The following is a 27,897-nucleotide window of genomic DNA, read 5'->3' as shown; positions in this document are numbered from 1 at the left end:
ATATCTTTGCTTTCTAATAAATAAGGATGTATCTCATAAACAGTGTCCTACATCACAGAATCATGTGATGTCTGATTACAAAGCAGCAAGCATGCATTGTATCGTGTTTTATTCAAAATGTTCACATATAATACACATGCTTACCAAATGTGGCACTTATTTTCAGTGTACATTACCATATCTGCATGTTTAGGTACCACATTTCTGTTGGTTGTTCAATGAAATTCTTTACATTCCTATAGTAAATACTGACTGAGGGGGTGTCAAAGCTAAGTGAATGTCAGTAATCTCATTTAGATGTCATGATTCTTCTTTTATCCGATGGCCGCGGTGGTGCAGCGGTTAGCGTTGCCACCTCACAGCAAGAGGTTCTCCTGTTCGATCCTCGGCTGGGGTGCCTTCTGTGCGGAGTCTGCATGTCCTCCCTGTGGTCGCGTGGGTTTCCTCCGGGTGCTCCAGTTTCCTCCCACATCCCAAAGACATGCTGTAGGTGGATTGGACACTCTAAATTGGCCCTAGGTGTGAGTGCGTGCATGTGTGTGCCTTCTGTGGAAGGTTGGGCACCGGGCTGGCAACCCGACACCGTAAAAACTCCACTGCCATTCATGAGTGGACAGGTGATCTGCTGTGGCGACCCCTAACCGGGAAAAGCCAAAAGAAGAAGATTCTTCTTTTATCCAAAACACAAACCTTAAATTCTTAGTTTCAGAATGTGTTCCTTTGGTATAATCCATGACATCTAGAGGCAGCTTTTGATTTGAGAGATGATGTAAGACTGAGGCATGCTCATTTATGTGATAGTGATACAATCAGAGAAATTCCCTCATTAGTGATAGCAGCTGTAGAAGGAAATGTTGTCATTGGTTGGACTGAGACCTTACATCCCCAAAACGCCAGTGCATTTTCCTCTTGCTTTCTGCCACTTTAAATAATTAGAATGGGGGATGTCTAGCATTCCAGTGATTTTAGTCTCACTGTCAGAATAGCCTGCTGAGCTGTAATTATAACAAATCCCATTATCAGTTGAACCCTGACTAATGAAAATAATTGTGTACATGGGATAGCCCAAATTCATAAAACCAAGTTACTTTTTTTTCTCTTGTGAAGCTGTTTCAATCATTATCTTAGAGGTATCTCTAAGATAATGATTGAAACAGCTTCAGTCAAACAGATATGAATAACTGTGGAGTTCTTTCATTTGCATGTCTTAAAAAAATGGGAGCTCTGTATAGTAAATATCATGGTTATTGTAGAGAGCCCTAAAGCCAAACAAAGGAAATATCAAAGGAGGTTTCAAACCTCAAATACCAGAAAGTAAAGCAAATGCATTAATGAATGTTTCAAATGATTCTACAAATCAGAAAAGAAAGCTTTTGTAACCATTTCAGAGTGGTCTTTCATCAAGACAGACAAAGAGAAGATAAGAGAAAAACAATTTATGACTCTCTTTCGATGGGGGTATTCAACAAATAAATGTGGGGCTAAGTTTAAAGGAGTAATCCAACTTCTGAAATACATAAAAACTCTCCCATACAATCAATTTGCAATCTCCAAACACAGCAAATAAAAACTTCAGACGATCTTTATCACAATACTTAGTCATTAGTGTGGTTATTGGCAGAAATATTGTGAATCTCTAGATCTGGATGATAAATTAAATAATATGAGCTTCCTAGCTTGAGGGGAAATGTCCTCCTTGAAAACTGTAACAGTTGAATATCAAAGGTCAGCTGCATTTTTACATGCAGTTTAAATTAGTTTGCAACAAAACTGCCACTCCTTACAATATGCTTTGATTGAAAACTTAACATGTTAAGAATAAAACTGAATGGTGACTGAGAATGATTCTGGATGAAGAAATCTCTGCTCCAGCCACAGATAAGCTTCAACTGGTGAAAATAAGACTCCCTAATAATTAATGCCTGCCTTAGTGATGACTCCAATGCATAGATTCACCAGTTTAAAAGAAGTCTGATGGGGCAGATGCTGTGATACAGTGGTTAGAGTTGTTGTCTCACAGCAGAAGGTTCTCCTATTCAATTCTCAGCTGGGGTGCCTTCTCTATGGAGTCTGCATGTTCTCCCTGCAGTCGCATGGGTTTTCTCTGGGTACTCCAGTTTCCTCCCACATTCCAAAGACATGCAGTAGGTGGATTAGAGTCTAAATTGGCCATAGGTGCATGTGTGCACGCGAGTGAGTGCTATGAATGAACTACCATGGCAGGCTAGCCATCTGGTGATGTAAACCTTGGCCCAAGATGATTATCACTGTTGAAGTGACACCCCAACCCCATGTGCAAAATATGAAAAGGGGTTGTGGATGGATGACTTTCTTCTTTTCCTTAATAAAGCTTTCATTCCTCAAATTTCTTTACCCATTGAAAAGGAAGAAAGGGGGGGAGGGCATTGAGTCATCAAGTTATAATGCACTAGAAAAGCTTATAAATTCCTTACAGTCCTAGTTAAGATTTTTTTTAACTTAAATAACATACACAACACAAAACTATTATACTTTTATATCTAAGCAAAGCAAAAGGTTTAGTCGCACAATTAAGACCAGATATAATTGCCATAAAAACATTTCCATGGTACTTAGATTTTTAGAGAATGTTTGGAAAAATAAAAATAGTGCTTTATCAAGAAAGGATAGGCATAGACAAAAATGATTTTCAAAACCATACTTGGTACAAATTTTTTCACAGTGCAAAAAAAATGAAATAAGAAAGGCATGTGACTTTACATCATTTAGAGACGGACTGCCATATGATATCATATCTATCCATAACTCTAGCAGTCATCTAGCAACATCTACATTTATTCTTTTTATGATTTATAGTTGCAGTTATCATTGCAATATCTATCCATAACTATAGCAGTCATGTAGCAACATCTACATTTATTCTTTTCATGATTTATTGTCACAGTTATCATTGCAATATGTGTTCAGTTTTCTTCCTCCTTTATATTCAGCAAGAACATTTTGGTATGTTTAATCTTCAGAAGTCTTTGTAAACTAGTAGAAACACATTTCATAATGGATCCACATCACCCAATAAATAAATAAAGCACTAAATATCAATAAAATTGTATTTTTTTTCCATTGCCTTTATTGGTCTTTTCATTAATTCAACTATAGTTTCAAGGCACGTAATTTCTATACCTTTGGAATTGCTTAGTATATGTTACACTGCTGGTTTAAAGTAAATAACTTTAGGATTAATAGCACAGTCATACACAAAGTAACTGTTTGCATTTTTAATTCTGTTTACCATTTCAGACCTAAAGAGATCTATTATTTTAACGTGACATAGTGCTTATATATTCCATTCTGTCCAGCTACTGTGCCAAAGCTCTTAAAAGTTATTTCTTGTAAAGCAACGCAATATTTAGAAGCTAAAGATACTTCAATCTAAAATATTGCTTGGATGTGACAGCACTCTGTGGCATTGATACCTTTGATCAAGAGCTAAAATATTCACACATTTAGCTTTATTTAAAGTATACATTTTGCATATCAAAATCTGTGTCACTGCTATGGAAAAAGCTGTCAAAACAGTTTCTACCTTAAATACTATAAATGTACCAGGCACTACTATTTTTCCAAAATTTAGGGATTAATTAAAGAGATACATCATTTAAATACTTCCAGCTACTGCTTAGCTTTCAATTGATCTGACTTAGACTATCCAGTTCTGTCATTAATCAACAGCAAAGCCAATCGCAGTGTCCTGCAAACAAGATAATTAGCCATTGTCTCCTCATACTGCAGGCTTTCACGTTGCAGAATGCAGCATCATTATTTCTTAAATCTCAAATGTAGTAACAATTTCTTATGCTTAACTTCCTGCAGGAGATGCTGAATGTCTCAATACAGTCAGTTTTATGATGCATTAGCATTGCCCTGACCTTTATTTAAGTACTATACAAGTTGTTCAAATCCATTTGACATTAACTGCAAATGCACCACCGCTAATACTGTTTTGTTAAAATCTGTATCATTTTTAGCTTAAGACATTAAAAATTTATTATTGTTTAAGTGTATTTTATAATGCTATTTTGAGGTACTGTAAATGCCAAGAAATATTTACTCTCAAAATGGGCCAAAAGCGAGGCAAAAAATGTTATAGCCATGTCTTATGATTAGTTGGTTAGATTTTAGTGTTATCAAAATTAAAATACAGGAAACAAGTGCTAAAACTGGGATACTAAAAAGTGATATTTAGCCTTTATAATTCTTTTAGCATAACCGCTTATATTTTGCAGTGTTTAAATTTCCTTTTGCATTCTAGATTTATGTCTCCAGCCAACTCCCAATCTAACACCTCAATGCGGCATACCCACGTGCATGCACAAACACACACACATACTTCCTGTTTGAAAAATGTCCACTACAGGATGTGTTACAGTAGCTTCATTTGATATGGAAGGCCGAAGAATGGGACAACTTAAACTTTCTTTTTGAATATACATTTTTTCTTTCACCTACTAATGTACCAGCAACATTAATAGTTCCTACTGAATAAAATCATGTGTAAAGAGCTGAAGTGCTCTGTCTAATGAAAATCTGCCTCCTGGTGTGCTGTTTTGTGGCTATAGCTACTGTTGTTCATTCTGCAGTGTGATTAGCAGTAGCTTCCATATAAACTTGAACAGTCTTTGTAATATACTGACTTTTTGCATAATGAATCCTACAAGAGGTTTTCAAAAGACTCTGTCTTATCAAAGGTTTGGCAATATTTGCCATTTCATTCAGTAGGTTAGTAAGGATGAATGGAGATCAACATCATCAGGGAAATGATTGTTGTACAAGTTCTATTCCCGCTGTAAACCGGTCATCTCTTGTTCACACTTAGCAGCTCTTAGAATATCCACTGACTCTGTGAGACTAATTTTGTACAACTGATGACTTGTTGCAATTCATCTCACTCCCACTCTGATAACAGGTTGCATGCGTATTTCATTGTATCCCATGCTTTCATTACTCTAGACTGGCAATGTCTGTGAAAAGCTGAAATAATTTGGGAAAATGTTAGCTATACTTTTAGAAGGGAAATGCAGGAAATGTGACCACATATATAAAAAACTATTACTTAACTTGAAACCCACCACCCTAGCCCCCAACAACCAACCTGACAAATACCTTAAAATGGCTACAGAAGCAATAAGCTGCCTCATCTCAATTCTAATAAATCATTCCATCAGTGAAGTATATATCCCTACCCTCTGGGGAAAAAAAAGCTATATTCTTCCCTTCCACACAGGCGAGCATTCAACTGAACCTCTCCAACTACAGGGCCATTGCTACCCACTTTATCAAAAATATGTGAATAATGCGTCTAGTGACAACTCTTTTTATCTCATCATGGCTTCTTGTTTCACCACAGAACCTCTACCACTTTATTTAGTTTCACCAATACAGTAAGTACAAATAGGAATGACAGAAACCTAGTATCTGCTCTCTTCCTTGATTTATCCAAGGCCTTTGACAAAGTCTCTCACTCTGTTCTTCTACACAAACTTAATAGCCTAGAACTTGACACCACTGCTATATTGTAGTTATGCACCTACCGCCAAAATAGAGCTCAAACTGTCAAGTGGCAAAAAGACAACTCATCCTTCCTCCCAATCCCGGTCAGTGTACCACTATGATCAGTCTTACGACCCATTTTCTTTAATATCTTCATCAGTGACCTACATAAAGCCTGAAAAGCTGCAGCCCTAGTACAGCATGCAGATGATGCCACATTTGTGTATAGCAAAAAATATCAACAAACTACAAGAAATTGCCTAGGAGTCTTTCTCCTTTATAGAAACCTGGCTGACATCTGCCCAGCTATTCCTTAACCCAAGTAAATTAAAACTAATCCTGTTTACTCACAAGCAACTTACAACTGACAAAACGTTCTTTTCAGTTACCTCATCCAAAAAAAACAAAAATTGAACATACCAAACTGCTAAGCATCTGTGTAGATGAGAGCCTAAACTTTGACGCACACATCCAATATATAATTGAAAAATTGCACCAAAACTACATTCTCTCTATAGATCTAGACCCTTCCTCTCAGATAGGATAAAAAAGTACATTGCCTCTTCTGTACTCTAATACATTCTACCCCATCCTTAACATCAAAGTGACCTTGCTAAAAAGCCTTTGCAATGCTATTAAAAAAACAGCATGATTTGCTACCAACCATCCAAACCAAGCCCACCACTGTGCCGCCCAAAGGGAATTACAGTGGCTGGAATTCCCACATTTTCTAACCTACTCATAACTTCCAAAGACCCATTTCATTATTTATAAACATTCCAGCTCTCCATCCATTTCCAGTCTCATACAAATACATAACCCTTGCAAAACACTGCATTCATCAGGCAATCACCTATTGAATATATCCAAAATCAATAATTCTGCTGCAAATCGGTACTATCCCACTATCTTTCGAAACCCTGGAACTCTATCCTACTATAGCAATATGACAAGAACACTCCCTAAAATCATTTAAAACTCAACTAAAGTCCTACCTACTCAATTGCAAGCTCTGTACTTGTGATGTTCCTGGATAATCTCCAAACCGTTAATGTCCCAATACTTTTATGTAACTGGTCATAATACAGCCACTTCTTCACAATCTCTAACTATCCTACTACCATGTATCCCTCTCACTACTATCTCATTTTTACCCAGACCTCCTCAATTCGCCTTCATAATTTAAACCATATTCATCTTATACTTATTTCACTGTCTCTTATTCAATATCTATTTTCAGCTGATTCCATTTGAAAGTAACTAGACTCTGATAACCTTGATAAAATTATACTGTACTCTTCTTTTAACTCTCATTTTCATAAACTCATCTCATTAAAATTTAACTGTCATGCTTTCATTAACTGTCATATTATTACAATGTAACTGTCATGTTTTCATTAACTGTCATATCATTACAATTCTGTTTGTTCATTTACTATTATTTGTATGTACATTTATTATTTTTTTAGTAACTGTCATATCATTACTAGTCTATGTATGTATGTAGATTTATTATGTAAAATTTGTATAATTGCCATCTACTCATTCTGTAAAATGGAGCATTTCTTCCTGGACCTCTGCTAAAATGGAACTTATGCCCAGTTGGACTTTCCCAGTAAACAAAAATAAATACATATAAATAAATAAATTAAAAACAATTCCTTGAAAGATATAAAAATGTTAAAATGTACTCAATAAACGTGCAATACTTAAAAGAAATGTCTAAAATTATATATAACTTTATAATAATATATATTACATGATTTTTGTTCTGAAGTTTGAAAGTGAAATGGATTCCGCTATGAGCACACCTACAGTGTCAAATGTACTTTGAAGTTGCTATTTCAGTTCAAAGTATACTACCTTATTTACGGGCCTCCACAAAACTATGAGACTGAGCAAACAAGAAATTTTCCAAAATTCAATAGGAACTCTCTCCTCGGACTTGCATAAATAGAAAGAGATACTGTTAGCTAGGAGGACTTGCTGGATTTTCTTACTTTAGCATGCATGGAGACAGAATGTATAAAAAGAATACACCACAGGGTTAAGGTACCTCCAAGCAAAATACTGTATAAGAACAAAAACAAATGATAGGTACTCCACAACAATCAAAGCAAACTGCTTAAAACGACTGAAAAATACTTCTTTATTCCACAAAAGTAAGCACTTTCGCATCTCCCAGGACACTTCCTCAGACTTAAAAACAATTACAAAACATTCTGGATCATTTAAGTACCATTTCTTTTATCATAAGCCAATAAAATATGTAGTGAAAATCACATGATAAAAATCACTTAAAAAATTAAAGCTGCAGGTCTTCTTGTTTAACTCTATGCATAGATGATCCTGAGTTCATTTATATATATATATATATATATATATATATATATATATATATATATATATATATATATATATATATATATATATATATATATAAAAGACATAAAAAATTAAAAAATATATATAAAACTAAATGTGTAAAAACATATATATATATATATATATATATATATATATATATATATATATATATATATACATATAGATGCCAAGATACAAGTTCTAGTACTTCTTATTTATAACATCAAAAACATCATTGGCTAAGAAATACAATTCATAATCAGTTTCATGAGTATTTTGCCAAAAAAAGGGGGGGAAGGGGGAGGAGAAAGAAAATTATATATTTCCCTACTTCTATCAAAATATGTATTAACTTTTATATCACTAGGATTTAATGTTTCAATGTTCGATCAAGCAAGAATGGCTTCAATGAAGCTCTGTCATTCAAGCCATGTCCCCTGTCAGCTTGTAATCTGATTATCCATTTCCCATCTTCTTTGTCTGTGTAGTTACTAATGTTGCCTAGCCTCTCTGTGGCATATATAAACTCTAATACCAGGAACTTAAAGATATGAGTTGTATCATTTTGTACGACATGTTTGGCTAGGGCATTGCCTTCATTCTCCCTATTTATGGCATAAACATGTTCCCTTATCCTTTCTCTAAGTGTCCTATTGGTTTTGCCTACATAGACGCTTCTACATTTTTGGCATATAGCTAAGTAGACAACATTTCTAGATCTACAATCAGCATAATGATTAAATTCATATCTAATATGTGTGTCTGGATGTTCAAAGGAATTATTAGTAATGAAACTACATTGATTACAGTTGTGACAAGAGAAAGTTCCTTTCCTAGAAGAAAGTAATCCCTTCCTGTTACTATTTTCATAGCACAACATCCTTTTTAGTGATTTTGTATTTCTATAACTGAAACTGGGGTGTACACCTACTAGTTCTTTTATTTGTTCATCTAATAATAGTATTCCCCAATTCTTCTTAATTACCTCTGTTATAGTACTATTACTATACGTATAGGGAATAATTAACATCTTGGGTCCAAGATTATGATTCTTATGCATGCACCATACGGGAATAATTATTCCTCTTTATATATGGTTGCCCTGCTTTGTCACGTTCCACTTCTTGTAATATTCTGAGGTCCCTATAGTGATAGCCTCTTTTTGTAAAATCTCACTGTATGTCAATAATAGCTTTCCTATAGGCTGCATCATCACTTGTTAGGTGAGAATATCTCATTGCTTGGTTCCTTACTATATTTCTATGTACATGTGGTGGGTGCATACTGTTTTGGTGTAGAAGGGCATTCCTTCTACATGATTTCTTATAGATTTCAGTGTTGATAATCCCATGTTCTTTCTTAAGTAATATGTCTAGGAACTCAATCCTGTTTTAAGACTTCTCACTTGTCAGTGTAAGGAAAGTAGTAGTTCCATTTATATAAGGGATAAATTCATGTAGAGTATCTAAGTCACCTCCCCAAATGAGAAAAATGTCATCTACAAACCTCTTATAGTACTTAATATATTTTGAGAACAATACATGATCAAGGATGTAGGTACTCTTCCAATATGCCAAGACCAAGTTTGCATAAGAATTGTTCACATGGTGTACCCATTGCTACTCCTGTAATTTGTAAGAAATAGCTTCCATCAAAAGTAAACACATTGTTACAAAGGATCAAATCCATCAGCATGGTAATTCTAATAATTTGATTATTCATTAGTCCTTTCTGGATCAAATATAATCTCAAGTAGTCTACTCCGGTATCATTGGGTATACTAGTGAATAATGATTTAACATCTAGAGTAACCATATAGTCAGCCATTTGAATTGTATGGTGCTAGAGTCTCTAGGAATTGCTGTGTGTCTCTTAAAATTGAAATAGTTGAATCTATTATTGGTCTTAACTGTTTCTCTAAATAAATGGATATACTCTCTGTCAGCCAGCCTTTTCCTGAAACTATGGGTCTAAGAGGTGGATTATCTAAAGTTTTATGTATTTTAGGAAGACCTCTAAAGATCGGAACAAGTGGTTTCTCAATCAAGAAATATTTATATAAGTTGCTATCAATGACACTGCACATTAACATATCATAGAGATCTGCATGGACATTTTTAATAATCTTGTCAAGTTCAGAAGTCATTATACTCCTATATGTCATTTGATCTAACAGCATAGTACTAATACTGGTTTGGTAATAATTACGATCTAATAACACAATCGCTCCCCCTTTATCTGCAGGTCTTATAACTATTGTATCATTATGCTGTAATTTATTTAATGCCAACTTTTCATTTGTACTTAAGTTAAAAAACTCAGGTTTCAAATTATTACTCCCTTGAAAAAATGTAAAAAAAATCATTCATACAAGCTTTCTCAAAACTCTCCAGAAGTGGATGTAGACTAGTTGTATACACAGAAGGTTTCCTAAAATTAGGTACATGTTCATTCTCTGTTATATTAGTTCCATATTGCATGCCTAATGCTACATTCCTCGTAAAACATTTGATATCTACTACTAAATCACTTACATCTATACACTGAGAGGGAATAAATGAAAGTCCCTTATTTAAAATAAATAAATGAGAAAATTGGAAGACATTCTGGTTAGAATTTAGAATGTCCAATGGCAGAAAAAGCATATGGAAGCCCGCATTTCCTTTAAAATAGTTCCGAGAGGTCTACGTATTTTAAAAATGCCAACTTTTGGCTCCACATATCCAGAATTGCTTTCTAAGTGGCAACAATTAAACCTAGAGACATGTAATGGTTACATGAGACTTTTAATTGAACGATATAATGCTATAGAGGAAGAGCTTAACAAAGAAGCTCATGACTTAGAACAACAGTTAAATCATATGCTGACACATATCCAAAAAGAAGAATTTTTTTCTGAATTAGCGACTACTCTATCATCAATGGACAACAGACTTGATGCAAGTTAAAAAGAAAAAAATTAGAGAGAGACTGTTTTGATTTTACCAGGGGGAATGTCTTCTCTTGGCCGAGGGAATCCACTCGGTCCAGAGATACAGCTACACCACGTAGCACTCTACAGATACAAGCAGAGTGCCCCAGCCCTTCTGTTCACTCTACTTCCGATGTTATGACATCATTTCTGCCCAGAGGAGCAGACAGCCAGCAACACGAGGAGGCGCATTCTTTATCAGATACAGGAACCGATTCAAATAAGATATCAACATGTGGGGAGCCAGTGGTTAGAAGGAAAACCTCGCCGGTTATGGATTGTACACCCCAGCAGTCAAATAGGAATGATACAGGACTCCATTTTCCATTGCTGTTTCGCTCAGTGAACCGACAGTCATGGAGCCCACAATACAAAGGCAGAAAAAGGAAGACATCAGACGGACAACTCGAGTTCCAGAAAAAGATGCTGAAACCCATACACAGCACTTAATAGTAAACTTATCACAGTATGTATTAACTTTATCAGAGATGTCTATTTTAAATAAGAGACTTTCATTTATTCCATTTATACAAGGATTAGACCAAATACTTAGTCACACACAAAAAATGCAACATAATTTTTCTTTAATAAATCTAGCATCATTGCTACTTAGTATATAGATAGCATTCTACTTAAAGATGATACAATCATCAGAGACTTGGCTACATATGTTAACAGAATCTACTGTAGTTACCATATCTCTACATTCGTTAACAAATCTCTCTACTTAATTCATCCTTCACAGGTTTCTCACCAAATACCTAGACCAGTTTGAGACACCTCAATATTTCTTCATGAAAAAGATTTTGGCTCTCATTCCCTTTAGCTACTCTCTTTGCAGTAGACATTCGATTATCTGAACTTTGATTATCAGAAACTTCGATTATCCGAACACAGCCTTCCAAAGTTTTTGGGTAGGAAAAATCATAAAGTCTGAATATGTAAACATTATACATATTTGATTGTGCATATTTTTAAGCTTGTAGTCTGCTCATGTGTGAAAAATATTCTTTATTGTCCATTGGAATCACTGAACAGTTGAAATGCTTGCAGAAAAAACAAGATTTCTGCAGTTTTTTTTATTCAGTTCAATGTATGTTTAATTATCCAAACAGTTTGATTATCTGAACTACCCTAGGTCCCAATTAATTTGGATAATTCAGACTATACTGTACACTGAAAAACCCTGTTCTCCTTGTCAGTCTTGTACAGAATCCTGAGGGAATATCACTGCTTCAGCCCTTCCTTTCTATGCATGAATTAGCACTATATGAAATCGTCCAACTAAATAGAACTGGTGATAAAGCAAACAGCTGTTATGGAGACTGAGACCTATACTAGCAAATCAGCAACTCCAGGTGTCATGACAAATACCTTTTCCAATGTATCACTCATTTAAGCAACAGGCTGTCCTTAGATATCAAGCATTATACTTCCCTAACAACTTTTAAAACAAGTGTGGATGACTATGCAGAGAAAGACTACTTAATGGGGAACATTGTTAGTCGCCCACTTGTACTGAGTGGTGGGTCTCGGGTTCTTCATGGCTGCAATTGGCCATAAGCATAGTAAGAACATTAAAACATCCTCTACAGTATTAAAGCTACAAGTTATTTATATAGCAATATATCTTACACAGCAGTTATTTTATATTTTAGTGAGAATAGTTAAGAAACTGGCAAAAAGTGAGCTCTGAAGAGTTAGAAAAAAATGTCAAATTAACAGAAGACTACAAAGCAAATTAAATAATGTACACCAATATGACCAACAATGATTGATAGTGCCATGGGAGGAGGTGTGTCTCAGTCCACTTAAATTTGGAAATGACCCTGTGATGGCATAGTGCAGAAAATCACTATGTGATCTTAGAATCCAGATGGAATTGAAAGTGGAACTAAAATGCCTTGAAGTATCTTGGGGTGCAGCAGATAGCAATAATATAATGAAGCCAAGTTGTAGATAGGATGTGGTAGTGCCGGCATGAGAAGTAGATGACAGGCTTTTTTCAAGGACATGTGAATTATGGGATTGAAAGAGAAGTACTAGTTACCAAGGTCAATGCTAAATTGTTTCCTCCAGTAAAAACAGATTGATCACTGATAGTTTTATTCTGACATTTAACCAGTGGGTTATGTTTTTAACTCTTCTGCTAACAGTTTAGGTGCAGTGTGGATTATGTAAAAGGAGTGATATGGATTGCAATAATTCTAATTCACGTAACAGTGCTTATTGGACTGCTTTAAACCTTGTTCTGAAACCTACAATGAAATGTTTAGATAATACAGACAAGAATCAGAAGACTTTTAGTGATTTTATTGCAGATATAAGAACGTATTTCCATAGATGGGTGACTACATGTCACTGTATTATTTTTGAAATGATCTACTATTTTATGACCATTGTCATGTCTAAAGTCATGAAAATTGGTTTAAGAGATAAAGGATGTAATACTGCTAAGGAAATGGGTAAAATATAAACTTTGTCTAACCCTCAAGGCACAGCTGCATGGAAGGGAGAGTCTAGCTCTCTACAGTTGTATAAGGAACCCATGAGACAATCTATAATTTCACACCAAGAGATTTGATTTTACCAAAGCAATGGTTTCCAAGTGCTATGACAGTTTAGTCTGCCATCATTCTATTGCTGGTATGCAGAGGGTGGTTAAGGTTTCAGCAATGAAGGCTTTAAGGCATTTTGTAAAGCACAGGTGCATGTGGTAGAATCAGCTGTTGAAGTGCTGCTGTTGCAGCACTGGGACTTGCAGATAGGGACACTTAGTGGTATAGAGAGGATGCTGTACATCTTAGTGAGGTGTGGTTAGAGCTTTTTAACATTCATTTGGTATTGCAGCTTATGGGGTTTTTTTTCAAACCTTGAGGCTCAATGTTTTTCAGGGAAGAAAAGTAGTATGGAATAGCATGGTGTGGAGCAGTCTGTTTAGCAGGAGAGGACGTTGTCCTCAGAAATTAGGACTGCCAAAATCCACATTCCCTTTCTTGGGGTGGATAATGAGATGTGTGAGTGAGCAGTGGTGGGAATGCTGCAGGATGGAATGTCAGTGAATGTTTAAGGTTTTGTTTCTTATTGGTGAGTTTGTGGAGTTGAGTGATGTCATCCACCTAATGATGTTGATGGTGTTGCAGGCGAGTCATGGTCCAAATCTGCTATTATTTCATGGTTCTTGCTTGTTGTGGTTACATTCATTTGCTTGATTGATTATTTATAATAATGTTTATTGCAAATGTAAGTTTGGTATGATTCTTGTGTTAGGGGAGGGATGCATAGAGTTCATAGACAGAATGAGTTTGTTCTGGCAGACATTTTCATCTAGGAACCCCTGCCTGGTGTTTTCTTCAAGGTTAGTGTCAACCTGCAGTATGTACTTAGGGATGGGAAAATGGTAGGTATTGTTGTTAGAACAGTATGTGAGGTAATATTAACATGTGGGGTTAGGTAGGGATACGGAAAGTTGGGTGGGAGCAGAGGAAGTTCTCTTGGTACAGGTTTTCACTGAATCCTTCCCTCATTCCTCTTAATTTCAAATGGTGGGTAAAAATGATGTCCTTGGAAGTTAAGATTAACAAATGTCTCCTTCCCTTTCCTGAGATTGTTTCCAAGAAATGTGTGAATAGATGGAGGTGATAACACTGATCTATGGCATTTCATTGAGCATGTAAGGTTATGTTACTTACTGGAGGGTTTGTGTACTTAAGTAGTGTTATACACCTACTGCTAATGATGTAGCAGGTCAATTGTGGTTCACACCTCCTGTTATTTCATGATTATTGGTCTTTGTGGTTACGGTCATTTGTAAAACTGATTATTTACAATAATGTTGATTGCTGTTATAAGCTTGGTGTGGGTCTTATGTTTCAGGGGCATGAGTTCACAAATACCCTATATAACCAAATGCAAAGAAATTCTTGCTTTTTATTTAAAATCTTCATTTATATTAAGTTTTGTAGATGTATCCATAACTGACAAAAAATGGAACTTCCTTATGTGAGACAGCTACCTAAAACGATTCATAGATTCTAAATATTCCAGAACTCTGACATCACATGAATATGGAGGGATATTTATCAGTGAGCGCCTAATAAATAACTGCCTACACAGAAGATTCAAAATAGTGATTGAAAACAGCTTTCATTAACATGGGTTGCATTCCTTCAAGTATAGCATTGAAATAGTAAGATAATGGTCTATATCTCAATGCCATTGTCATGACAGTCTTAAATTCATCTCTTCTAATTGCACATCAACATACTTTATGACTAATACTTTCTTAATATGGGATAATTTAATGCAAGTATTTCAGCAATGAGGAAGCAAATTTTATTTTATTTTTTATTTTAAATTTGTTTACTGGGAAAGTCAGACTATATGTCCATTTTCAGAGGAGGCCGGGGAGAAAATCTCCAAGTTAGTAGATTACATTACATTAGAAACATTTACATATTAATGTAGTATACAGTCTTCAGTAAGGTTACAAACATTTATAAGAACATTGTTGACACAATTAGATAAGGCATCTAGGTTTCACACAGTGTTTATCACAGATAAGGGCTTAATCCCTTAATAAGCTCTGGATATGCCACAAAGAAAAGTCAGATACATTTTAAAATCAAATGGCCGATTTGAAAGGTCAGATACATTTTAGAATCAAATGACTGATTTGATAAGGCAAAGGTATCCAAGACCAGTGGGTGGGAGTTAGCCAGGGTATGAACAGGGACATTGCCAGTGTATTTGGAAGTGGAGTTTGAGGCTTTTTTTGAACTGGGTTAAAGAGGGCTGGAGAGTAAGTTCATCAGGTAGAGAGTTCCAAGTTTTGCTTACAGATTTGGCAAATAGAGTCCCCAGCCACATTTATGCTTTTGGTTGTTTGAACCAGCAGTTTGTCAGCACAGCGCAGTGACCTCAGGTTGCTGTATGGATTAATGATCTTATTTAGTGCTGGTGTCTTATCGGGGTGGTTTAGAACTTTGTGGGCTATTATAAGTTGGTTATATTGGAGAAGACTAGTCCATTCAAGCCAACCTAGTTGAGTTAAGTTAATGTAATAGTGGGTCCTAGAGGTTGTACCTGTAGCAGATCTAGCAATATGGTTGTAACAGCTAGCAAGTTTTGTAAGAGTGGTTTTATTCAAGTTAGTGAAAAGGGGGGAGGCATAGAGAAGGGTAAATAGTAAGTGGGAGCGAGCGATAGTTCTTGCAACTGGAGTGAGGAAAGGTTTGATCCTATAGAGGGAGCCCAGTTTTTTGTTGATGGTTTTGATGGTCTGACTGACATGGGTATCATATTTTAGGGTATTGACTGTGACCCCTAGGAGATTGGTGTGAGCATCAGGTTATATAATTGTGCCATTGTTGGATCTTAGTGGAGCTTAGTTTTGTTGGGGTTTAATATAAGCTGATGGTTTGCAAACCCTTTTTCTACATCATTGAAAGTATTCTGGGTTAGGGTCATAAGCTTAGTTGAGAAGGAGGCTGCGCAGGTTAGAGTGGAGTCGTCCGAATACTGGATGCAGGTGGCCTTCGGAGTGATGGTGAGTAGGTCATTGATAAAGACTGAGAAGACAAGTGGTCCTAGTATATGGAGCCTTGGGGGACTCCTAGTGTGATGGGTAGATGAGTGGATAGTGTATTCTGCCATAAAACTGCTTGTTGTCTTTCAGACAGATAAGATTGGAACCATTTAATTGCACAGTTGTTTAGTGACAGTTTCTTTAGGTTATGGATAAGCAGTGGGTGGTTGACCATATCAAAGCCCTTAGAGAGATCTAGGAAGAGAGCTGAGGTAAGTTTATTGCTTCGGTTGAGGTTGATAGAGTTAGAGAAGGATAGAAGGGCTGAGGTGGTGCTGTGGTGTGGCCTAAAGCCATGCTGAGAGTTGGCCAGTAGTTTATTCTGGGTGAGATAGTGCATTAATTGGTTATGGACGCATTTTTCCATTATTTTGGCCAGTGGTGATAGTATGGCTGTTGGTCTGTAGTTTGAGAGGTCTAATGAGTTCCCTCCTTTATGGAGGGGAATAACGTGGGAAACCTTCCAGATAGAGGGGATGGTGGGTTCGGACAAGGTGGATTTATAATAATAGAAATAGGGTATGTAATGGCATCTGCACTTTTCTGTAGATATTCTGGTGGGAGGAGATCAGCTGCTTAGGGTAGTGGGTTTTAGTTTGTTAGTTAGAGATCCAATGGTTGATGTAGATACAGGCTGGAAGTTAAAAGAGAGTGGAGTAGTGGAAGAGGGGGAATCCCGAATGGAACTACTGGGAGACAGTTGGCTAGCTAGTGATTGGATGGTCTTAGTAAAGAAAACTGTTAAAGTCATTTGCAGTTTCCTCTGGAGTTTTTAGGTTACAATCTGATGGGGTGGGAGTGGTTGTTTGTCCAGGGTGGAGCAGTTTGTTTATTCCTGCCCAAAACTTTTGAGGCTTGTTCTGATGTTTTTGTTGAAGGTGTTGATAGAAGTTTTTTTTGTCTGATGATATGGCTTTCTTAGTATCATTCCTCAGCTGCTGGAATTTAATATGGTCGACTGGGACGTTTGAGGTACGCCATTTGTCCCATGCTTTATTTCTTATTTCTTGCTATGATTTTGGTTTTGGTTACTTTAGAGAGCCAGGGGGCAGTCTTAGTTTTGGCTCTAAGGGTGCAGGCAGAAGCATGGGAATCTAGAATGGCGAGGAATTTAGAATTAAAATAGGCTGCAGCATCATCCAGTGGAAGATATTTTAGGATGACCCAATTGCATTCTTTGAGTTCATTCTGAAAATCATTGGTGTTGAAGTTCTTGTTGTTTCTGATAGATTTATATAGAACTTAGTGGTGGTTATCTACTTTATGCTTAATGATGTGAGTGAGTAAGTGGTCACATATCATCTGGGAGGGTACCCGTGTTATACAGGTCTGGGTGATTGTTGATAAGAATCCAGTCCAGGATATTACCTTTGTTGTAGGGTCTATTTATTCTGGTGGGTGAGGATATCAGTTGGGTATAGCCATGAAGGTTAACATGGGTTGTGGGAGATTCAGAGGAACAATTGTTCCAGTCAATATTAACATCTCCTAACAGTATAGTTTTATGGGGGTACGTATTAGATAGCCATTGGCAGAAGTTCTCTAGGGTATTTGCATTTTTGCCTGGGGGGATGTAAACACAGGTGCTGAATATAGATTTAATTTTGTTCAGCTGTCGTTTGATAATGAGAACTTCAGCATTATTGAACAAGGGGGGTTGTTGGGGGGGGCTAATGTGACACCTAGTGCATTTTTAAACAGTACTACTACTCCCCCACCTTTCCTAGACTTACGGTCTAGTCTGAGGATGCTGTACCCTGGTGGGATAACCTCATTGCCTTTAGTTCCTGGTTTTAGCCAAAGAGTATATGCTGACAGTTGTTAACTCCTGGCACTGCGTATCATACAACTGAAATACCAGAAAGTGTCCATAGGATTTCTAGTAAACATAAATCGGGACTTTGACTGAAATACATTGTTAGTAGAGCATAAACTCAAATTTGTGTACCATGGTAGCATATAAGGCTAGAAACGTGATGACCTTTTACAGATGTAAATAAAGAAGGCACATATTAGATATGGGCAGACAGAGCATGTACAGAATGTGCATGGAACACATGATTAGAGTCAGAGCACAACATTTATGCTGTTGTAAGAAATTAATTGAAAAATAAACCATGTAGCATATAGGACTCTACTTAAGGAAATAGTATTTAAGCCCCCATCAGCTTGCATTATTGTGTATAAACTTAGTGGGGCAGTAAAAAGAAATAATTAATGTTTCAGAAAATGTGATTAAATTAAAAAAAAATATTTAACAGTCTTTAGATTTTAATGCTAATTTATAGATGTATTCTTTTTTCATAATGTTAGCCAAGAAGTTAAAATTCTGACAGCTCATGCAGCTGTGAAACAAATTAACTTAACATCATTTTTGCTTGGCTCAGAGCCTAAACAGAAGATACATGCACAACAGAGAAAATACAAACTGATTACCTTTTCCTCCAAATATAGCATAGAAAACATCAGTCCGTGACATTTTAATGTGGAAGAACATGCATATTCTAGCATTAGTATCCTTAAACACATGACTTTAAATACTGACCAGAATATCTCAGTAAAGGAAAAAAAAATGCACAGCGAGGGCAAGTATTAACTCATAAATGCTGCAAGATAATATTCCTACAACTTTGCTGAATTCAAGTTTAAATGGATCAGCATTATATTCTCTACTCATTCCCAAAGAGCAGGCATAAACATGTTATATTTTATTTTTACAAACTCGCACAAACTGCAAAATGTGAGATGACTGAAAATCAGAAAAAATAACCTTAAAAGTAACATTGTTGTAAAAGGAAATCTTTGAGTTGGAAATTAAATAGAATGAAAGAAAAACAAAAGTAACCAGTAATATGATTACCTGGAAATGGAGACGTCAGGAAAGGTATTTTAACAGGAGACAATGTGAAGAAGTGGCAAGGGTGAGGACTGGTTACATATGGTCCCTGAGACGATTCAAGTGGCACTGTCAGAGAAGGTGCGACTGCAGTTGTAGATGCTGCTGCTAAAGCAAGTTTCTGATAACTGCTGACTGGCTTCAGGCCATTTGGGCGCCCAACTGTAAAGAAAGAAGCATACTGTATGTCAGATATTCTAAGATTCAGGTAACCATCTGTGAGGAGAAAAAAAACATAGTTCAGATGTTTAACAACTAACTTCTAAAATTCCAGTTTCAGAAATCTCTGTACGACTTTTTTCCTTTTTTTGTCCATAATGCCATTATTCAGTAACATTAAAATAGTAACAATGGCAATTAAGAGAACTATCATATGAGCGCTTAAATATTACATGATATGGAGTGAAATTAGGGTGTTTAAAATGTATGGTATAACAGAAGTATTTACAAACATTCCAAAGGCAGAGATTTCAAATGTTTATTGCAATGGAGAGTCCAGAAAATAGTAAAAACGTAAATGCTTATTGTCTACCTAAGCCAAATGAAGTGGTTCATTTTGAGTAGTGTATAAAGGAAAATGTATTTGAAACAATTTATTTCTTAAATACCATTATAATATTTTTATGACTTTTAATAAAGTCACTTGTGAGTATTGTTCTACAATTTAAACATTTTAGCAAATGTCTGTTTCCTTAACATAATTGTTAATGCATTTTTTTATTCTATTGGCCATCAGTTTTCGGTCACAGTATTTAAAGTCTTGAAATTATGCTTTTAGAAGTCTAAGTATACTAATGTGAAAATATAATTGTGGAGAATTATACATACAAACCACATTGTTTGGTATGTTTAATTTAACTATTTAATTAATTTCCGGTCACATATATCATTACGTTGATATTTTGCTCATATTAATCTGATTTTGACAAATTTAAAATTCAGTATTTCTTGTCAATTCAGGTTTTATTTTCCTACTCTGACTTAGTACTTTGGATAAAAGGCAACAAGGATAAACAAAGAAGATACAATGTTGTATCCATCCAGCCATTCATAGATCCATCCATCCATCCTGAATCCCTTTTCCCATGTTGCACATGGGGTCAGGGTGTCACTTTCAATAGTGATAATAATTTCGAGCCAAGGTTTATACTGCTGGTTGACTAGTCCTGCCGCAGTAGTTTATCTGTACCACTCATTCACACACATACACTCACCTATGGCCAACTAGAGTGTCCATTCCACCTACGGAAACTGGAGCACCAGGAGGAAACCCAAGCAACTGCAGGGTGAACCATACCTCTAAATCTCTTACAGCAAAAGTCTGGACAAAGCAATAAATAAAAGTGTGGCAAAGGCCCAAAAATAGGGACAATGTTTAAATATTGCTCTTACAAACTTAGAAAGTTGATAGAATAACAGGTTTTGTATTATCATAAATTTTCTGAAGGTTATGAAGTCTGAAACTCAAATGAATGTCATTATTTTCTAACTTCAGTCTTTAAAGATTTGCCAGAAAACTACAATTTTATGAAAAATAGACCAGGAATATGAGGCAAAAATCTGGATAGTCTGTGAAAATCTGTACAGTTGAGAAGTATGCGGGTGGACATGCAGGCTCCACACAGAAAGCATCCCAGCCGAGAACCTCTTGTTGTGAGATGACAACACTAACCTCTGTACCACCGCAGCCACCCCACATTAAATATATTTTTATAATATCTCTTTACACTTGCAGAATGCAAAGTGCTTTATAAAGGCTATGTGACAAGAATGTCATTGTACAGCAGCATCTCTATGATAATACAAAACCTGTTATTCTATCAACTTTCTAAGTTTGTAAGAGCAATATTTAAACATTGTCCCTATTTTTGGGCCTTTGCCACACATTGTTAAAGTGCATCATATGAATTATTACAATCACTGTTCTACAGTGGAATACTTGTCATACACTTCTTCACTACTAACACAAATGTTTATTAATACGGAAGACCACAGTACAATAAGTTTTCTTGTGGTATAACACTGTTACTGCTCATTCTCTCACTTTTCCCATCTAAACAAATTAAGTATTTGTCATAACGCATTTACAAGAGAACATGGTAGTAGGCTTCATTGAAATGTGCAGTACAAATCAAACAATCAAGCAGTCAGTCAATCAGTCAAGGTGTTTAAGTGGCAAGGTGCCTTTCCCTGTGTGTGTGTGTGCATGCGTTTGTGCGTATGGGTGTGCATGTGTACATATAGATGTGTGTGTCTGTATGTGTATATAGTGTATATATATATATATATATATATATATATATATATATATATATATATATGTGTGTGTGTGTGTATATATATTTATATATATATATATATATATATATATATATATATATATCAAATGATGTTACTTTTCCAAAAAAACATTCAAATTTATGAAAAAATGGATTGAAAGATTTACTAAAATAAAATGCTATCATTTTTATATATGGCACATCATCCCCTTTCGTTTTTGATAAAAGCACAATCATTTCCCTAACAGTGTTTCAGACATTCAGACATTGAGTGGTATTCATTGTCTCAATGTTTGCACTAGTAAAGTGATAGCTGTGCAGAAAGCTTGCTACATCTACTATGTTTGAAGACTAGATAAAATACGAAAGCCAGTGCAAAAAAATTCTCACTTTCTATAACTGCTTAAAAATGGGAAAAATAATTTAGTTAAATGGGAATTAATAAGTTAATGTGTAAAGTCACCACATACTTCAGATATGGCCAGAAGATGGGGAATCAGCATGGCAGTAAGCAAGTCCCCTTGAACTAATGGTGGCCAGTTAAGGCAATCATCTTGTTTTGTGTGGCTTTTTAAAATGATTAAAAACATTTTTTTTTTGTATCGACTATATGGATGTCCTTATGAAGTCACCTTGATTGTTTCATAGAAAAGCATGAAAGGGGAAGATAAGAAAGATGGAAAATAGAAAGACATTACAAAGGGTCACACAGAAGGGAGACATCAAGAGAGGTATACTGCAATAGGTGGGAGAAGAGTTGTGATACATTTTTGGAACAGGGGTGAGATATTTTTTCAAATAAAGAAACTTTAAAAGTAAATGCTTGGTTTTGGTGGTCACTAGAACATGGCTGACTTATACTTCAAAGAACACACAAAAATGTTTGTACCCTTTTAAGTATAAACCAGCTGTGATAGTGTTTTAGTGACCACCAAGTTGACTCGTTTGCTTTTACCATTTCTTTGTTTGAGAGGTCAAGCAGTGCTTTTAGCCTTACCTGTTTTCTCAATATATTTTTCAAATATTTTTTTATAAAAGAGAGAAGTAGGTGAATGAAATAGGAAGAGGGTGTATTGGGTAGCATTATGCAATAATGCAGGTGAAGATGAATTTCAGTAATGTCCATCCCAATCTAGGGGACATTAAATGCTTCTACTCGTTAATGGTTATAATATGGAAGCCCCCAGTGATGTGGGAGAGGAGGCCTTATGTGGCTCAGTGGTTGGTGTTGACTGGGCCAGTGAGTCTCACACCAACTGAAGAAGGTCTTGAATGGGCTGAAAGTGCATCTCCTCTGCCAGCTCCACCACATCCTCAACTGGGTCCTGAAGCTCATGACATTCATGGCTTTTCAGGCTGCACCACATCAGGGTATTCACAGGACAGGTGACATCTCCCTAGTCCTGAGATGACATCCCCTGACAGGCAGATGGTGATCATGAATGTTCCCTGACCTGGAAGGAGTGTGGTTGGTCTGTTCCTGGGACATGTGGACCTGTGGAAAAAGAAGACTTACATGGAAGAGAATCAGAAACAGAAAAACAAAGTAATACATAATTAAATGGGAGGGTGAAAAGAAACATAAAATGGAGACAATAACTGGATTCATAATTTGCTCTTGTATCACTAAATACTTTATTGACAATGCTTACCACACATCTAATAAGCAGGTGTAAGATATGAAATGGCATTACAATTTACAGTAAGAACATTCTGCAACATGGCACTGATATGGACTGTTCTGGAAAGATTATTGATATCAGACTATTTCTGCCAGCCTACTTTGATTATGTTTATCTGAATGATTTCTTTAAAAATGATATACTCCTTTAATTTTATTTGCTAAGGAATGCTTTGCTTAATCCTAAATATTGATTTCATAAGCATGAATAATGTTTGCATTCTGACAAGGAGCCTCAGTGAGCCTATAAAGCCTTCTTTGGGCTTGTTTTCTATTATAACTGATCTGTTTAACTACAGAAAGAACAATAAAAGAGATGTGCAGTTGTTTACTTGTCATTTCTGTGTATGCACAGCTGTACATGTTTTTTTTGTTATTTTAACCAAATATGATACACTTATTAAACAGCACATTAGGCCATTGTACACTAAATGTAAATTGCCAACAGTGTAGAATGACTGCTATGTATTTATTAATAATTTTTTTACTTCATATTTGAATACTTCAGCCAGCAATAAGTTGTATGCAGGTCATTCAGTTGTCAATTTGCCCCCTATCCCCCACTCTATCTAGGGTGTGGTGGTGAACTCTAGTCAGCCATCTTGTACATGCATCACGAAGTCTGGAAATAGTGATGGTCTTACAAAAGTAGCATGCTATGAAATAATTTCTGTCTTAAACTGAACACTGCATTTATTAGAAAATTTATGCTTTCATAGACATAGACTTCCGCGGTAGTGCAGCAGTAGCATTGTTGCCTCACAGCAAGAGGTTCTCCCGTTCGGTTCTCGGCTGGAGTGTGGGGAGTGCCTTCTGTGTGGAGTCTGCATGTCCTCCCCATGGTTGGGTGGGTGTTCGAAAGACATGTGTAAATGGGAGTGCCTTTGTTGAAGGTTAAATGTCGAGCTGGCACCTCGGCGTTAGTGAAAATCTACTGCCAATCATTAGCGGACCGGAGTTCTGCTGTGGCGAACCCTAACCGTGAAAAGCTGAAAGACAACAACAACAACATGCATTCATAGAAATAATCCTTCAAGGTCCAGTACATATTTATTTTACTGGATGTTATGCAATAAAGCACAATTTGGTTATTTTTTCTCTTGTTTCTAGCCATTTTTCTCTAGTTGTTGTTGTGTCTTTTGGCTTTTCCTGGTTAGGGGGTCGCCACAGCGGAACTCCGGTCCGCTAATGATTGGCAGTTGATTTTTATGTGGTGAGTTGCCAGCCCTGACGCACAACCTTCAGCAAAGTTATGCCCATTCACGTATGTCTCCACGCAGAAGACACTCTAGCTGAGAATTGAACTGGACAACGTCTTACTGTGAGGCGACAACGCTACTGCAGCACCACCATATTTCTAAGACTATACGTGAGCTCAGTACTGCACACAGTTTTATAGGATGAGCACTGCTGAAACTCTTGTTCACTTTCCTCATTGTCTAATCCTCTCTGTTACACCCTCTTCCCTACTTCCTTCATCAATTTCCTTCTCGTATAAAAAAGTTTGAAAAATAGAGGGATATATATATATATATATATATATATATATATATATATATATATATATATATATATATGTGTGTGTGTGTATACACACACACACATTTCTATTTATGAGATTACTGTAGTTTGTGGAGTGCATTTTTCTTGACAGTTGTTTAATTGACCACTTATGATCAACTTAGCAGCTGTCAGCAGGTGTGTGAGATTGCACAATTCCTGAGTTGGGGAATATGACCTTTCCCTGTGTTGGAGTTGCCTCTGAGCTAGCATATATACTTAGCAGGAGATGAGGTGGTCTTGATCCCCTGGAAAAAATGATGTTTGTATTTTTATTTTGAAATTTTGCAGGAACCAAGGCTACTTCTAGGCACAGCCATACTGGTGTGTTGGCATTTTCAAAGTTGTGCCTGTGGATATTAAGTGCATTCATTCTTTTTTACTACTACGATAAATAGCCATATTTTATTTATTTTAATTCAATTCAATTTATTTATCTGGCATTTGTCTACTGGGAAAGTCTGACTGGGTTATGACGTACCCATTTTCAGTGGAGGCCTGGGGAGAAAAGCTCCAGTTACATAAGGTTAATAGAGTGAAAAACTAGACAGACATAATAAAGTTATAACATTCAAGCACAAAATTTGAAAAACTGCACATTAGTTTGTCAGAATAAAAACTCAACAGACATAAAGTCATAGTGTCCAAGCATAAATTATATGGAAAGCCTGATAATAGAAAGATGCAGCACTATATAATAGATGATTATAATAATTAATAATATTCTAGTCGACATGAAATATGGTAACAGATTATATTGGTGATGGCTTTGGATAGTATGAGTAGAGAAGAGTAGGATTTGATAGAGGGAAAAGTAGGAATAGATGTAGAAAGGATACAAGTGTATCCTGAATGGACTATGTCTAGAAGAAGGAGGGTAGGGAAAGTTACTAGGGGAAAGACAGAGAGTACCAGTAGAAAATGGAATGAGAGTACCTTAGCCTGGGCTCATGCATGAGCAAATTCAAGATTTGTTAAAGTATTATTTTATACAGGTTTTGAAGAAGTGCAGGTTAGTATCAGTTTTGATAGTTAAAGGAAGGGAGTTATATAGTTTTGCCAAAGAGCAGGACAAGTACAGGCTTAGGCCTGGGGTTTTCTCGGATTTATAAGTTGTGAAGAGATGTTTGTTTTCAGACTTGAGATGTTTATGTGGAATATAAAAGATGATTAATGCACTAAGAGAAGGACAAGCTAGTGGGTTGTGGATAATTTTGTATACTGTAGTAAGTTGTACGTATTGGAGGTGTAGGGGGAGTGCAAGCCATCTTAGGGAATGTAGGGTTTCATGGTGATGAGTTAGAGGGGTTGCATTTATGGCAAATTTGGCAGTGTTACAGTAGCTTTCTAGTTTTTTCTTAGGGAGGCCTGTAAGTTAGTTAGAATTGGGGCCCCACATAACAGTGAGAGCAAGAGGTAGATTTTGGCCAGGATAATTTTGGTTGCTGCTCTGAGGAAGTTTTTATTCCTGTATAGCATGCCTAGTTTTTGGTGGGTTTTTTGATACTGTTTTGTATGTGCTGGACAAACTTGAGATTATCGTTGTGGCACTTAGTAGTTTGGTATGCTGAACCAGTTCACTTGAAATTTGTTTTCTTAGAGGTCTGGAGTTTGTGGGTGAAAATAGGGATCTTCATTTTTTTGGTTCAGTAGGAGTTCAGCACTGGATACCCATGTTTCTATGGTAGACAAAGCTTGTTGTGTTATGTGTTGTAGGTGAGTTAACATGTGTGATATGCAGATGATAGTGGAGTCATCTGCATATTGGATTAGAGTGCCTTCACAGGAAGATATATGTATAATTTTGATGAAGACATTAAAAGTAATGAGCCAAGGATAGATTGGATCCTTGAGGTACATCTTTGGGGGGATGTGATATGTGGTGATTGAGCCCTGTCAGCTAGGTAGACAGAAAACCACTGAAGTGAGAAAGATGCTCGACCAATGTTGGAAAGCTCTTTTAGGAGTTTGGGGTGAGATACAATGTCAAATGTAGAAATACTGCAGATACTAGTTTGCCAGTATCACAGGCGTTTTTGATAGAGTCCAGGAAAGACGATAAGGCTATTGAGACACTGGGTGCAGGCGAACGTCATGTTGAGTGTGAGAAAGGTTGTGTGTAAGATGGTGGAGAAGTTGTAGGTGAACTCATTTTTCTAGAATCTTAGAGAGGAGGGGCAAGATTAGAAAAGGATGAAAGTTTGTCATTGGAGTCACCCCCTTATGTAAAGGCATAATGTGTGATCTTTTCCATAGGTGAGGGTCATGTGATTCAGCTATGGATCTGTTAATTAAGATGCTAAAAGGGGATGCAATTGCTTCTGCGGCAACCTTTAGGTATTCCAGTGGTTGGCTGTCTGCTGGTGTTGAGCAAGGTTTCAGTTTTTGAGAGTCTTTTTTTTTTTATTTGAGATAAAGGGATGGGCTGAAAAGTAAGCTGGGGATTGTTTGTTTTTTGGTTATGAGTGATGGGTTCATTGTGTTCGTCTCTGTAATCTGTGGGGTGTGTGGAGTTTAGTATTTGGGGGTATTATTAGAAGTGGTGGGGTAGATGAGTTGGGTTTACTTTTATTTCCTGGGTTGACTAGTGACATTACAGAGGACCAGAATTTTTAGGGTTTCTTTTGTGTTATCTTGAATGTAAGAATAGTATGTTCTTTTGTCACGCAATATTTGTCTTTTTGTTTGATTGCGGAGTTGTCTGAATAACTGAAGATTTGTGTTGTTTGTATTCTTTAGCCAGGCAATCCATGCTTTGTCCCTGTCTTTCATTAGAATTTTACATGATTTGGTGAGCTATGAGGCATAGTTATTTTTTTATTCTTTTTGTTCGGTGAGGGGCTATAGAGTTAAGAATGCTTAGGAAGGTGGTGTGAAAATGTCATATTGCATCATTAAGGGGAAGTCTTTTTAGGATGGACCAGTCTACAACTTTGAGATTCATTAAATACCTCTTTACTAAATTTTTGTTGGTTGCGTATAGTTTTGAACTTGTGTTACTTTGTGAGTTGAGTGATAGTCCTGCGAGGG

At 36.2% G+C, this 27,897-nt stretch overlaps 1 protein-coding gene across 1 annotated transcript in view; it reads right to left on the bottom strand.

The window, feature by feature from the left end:
- Positions 1 to 27,897, bottom strand: part of TCERG1L (transcription elongation regulator 1 like) — a 2,969,407-nt gene that overhangs the window by 2,250,175 nt on the left and 691,335 nt on the right. The window contains exon 5 of the mRNA XM_044056336.1: positions 19,312 to 19,509. Coding sequence (XP_043912271.1) covers positions 19,312 to 19,509 — 198 coding nt within the window. The remainder of the gene's footprint in view (positions 1 to 19,311; positions 19,510 to 27,897) is intronic.

This window comes from Protopterus annectens, chromosome 14.part0, assembly GCF_019279795.1.
Source record: "Protopterus annectens isolate FY-2018-M chromosome 14.part0, PAN1.0, whole genome shotgun sequence".
NCBI classification, from domain to species: domain Eukaryota; kingdom Metazoa; phylum Chordata; order Ceratodontiformes; family Protopteridae; genus Protopterus; species Protopterus annectens.
This window is presented reverse-complemented; position numbering and strand designations above follow the sequence as displayed.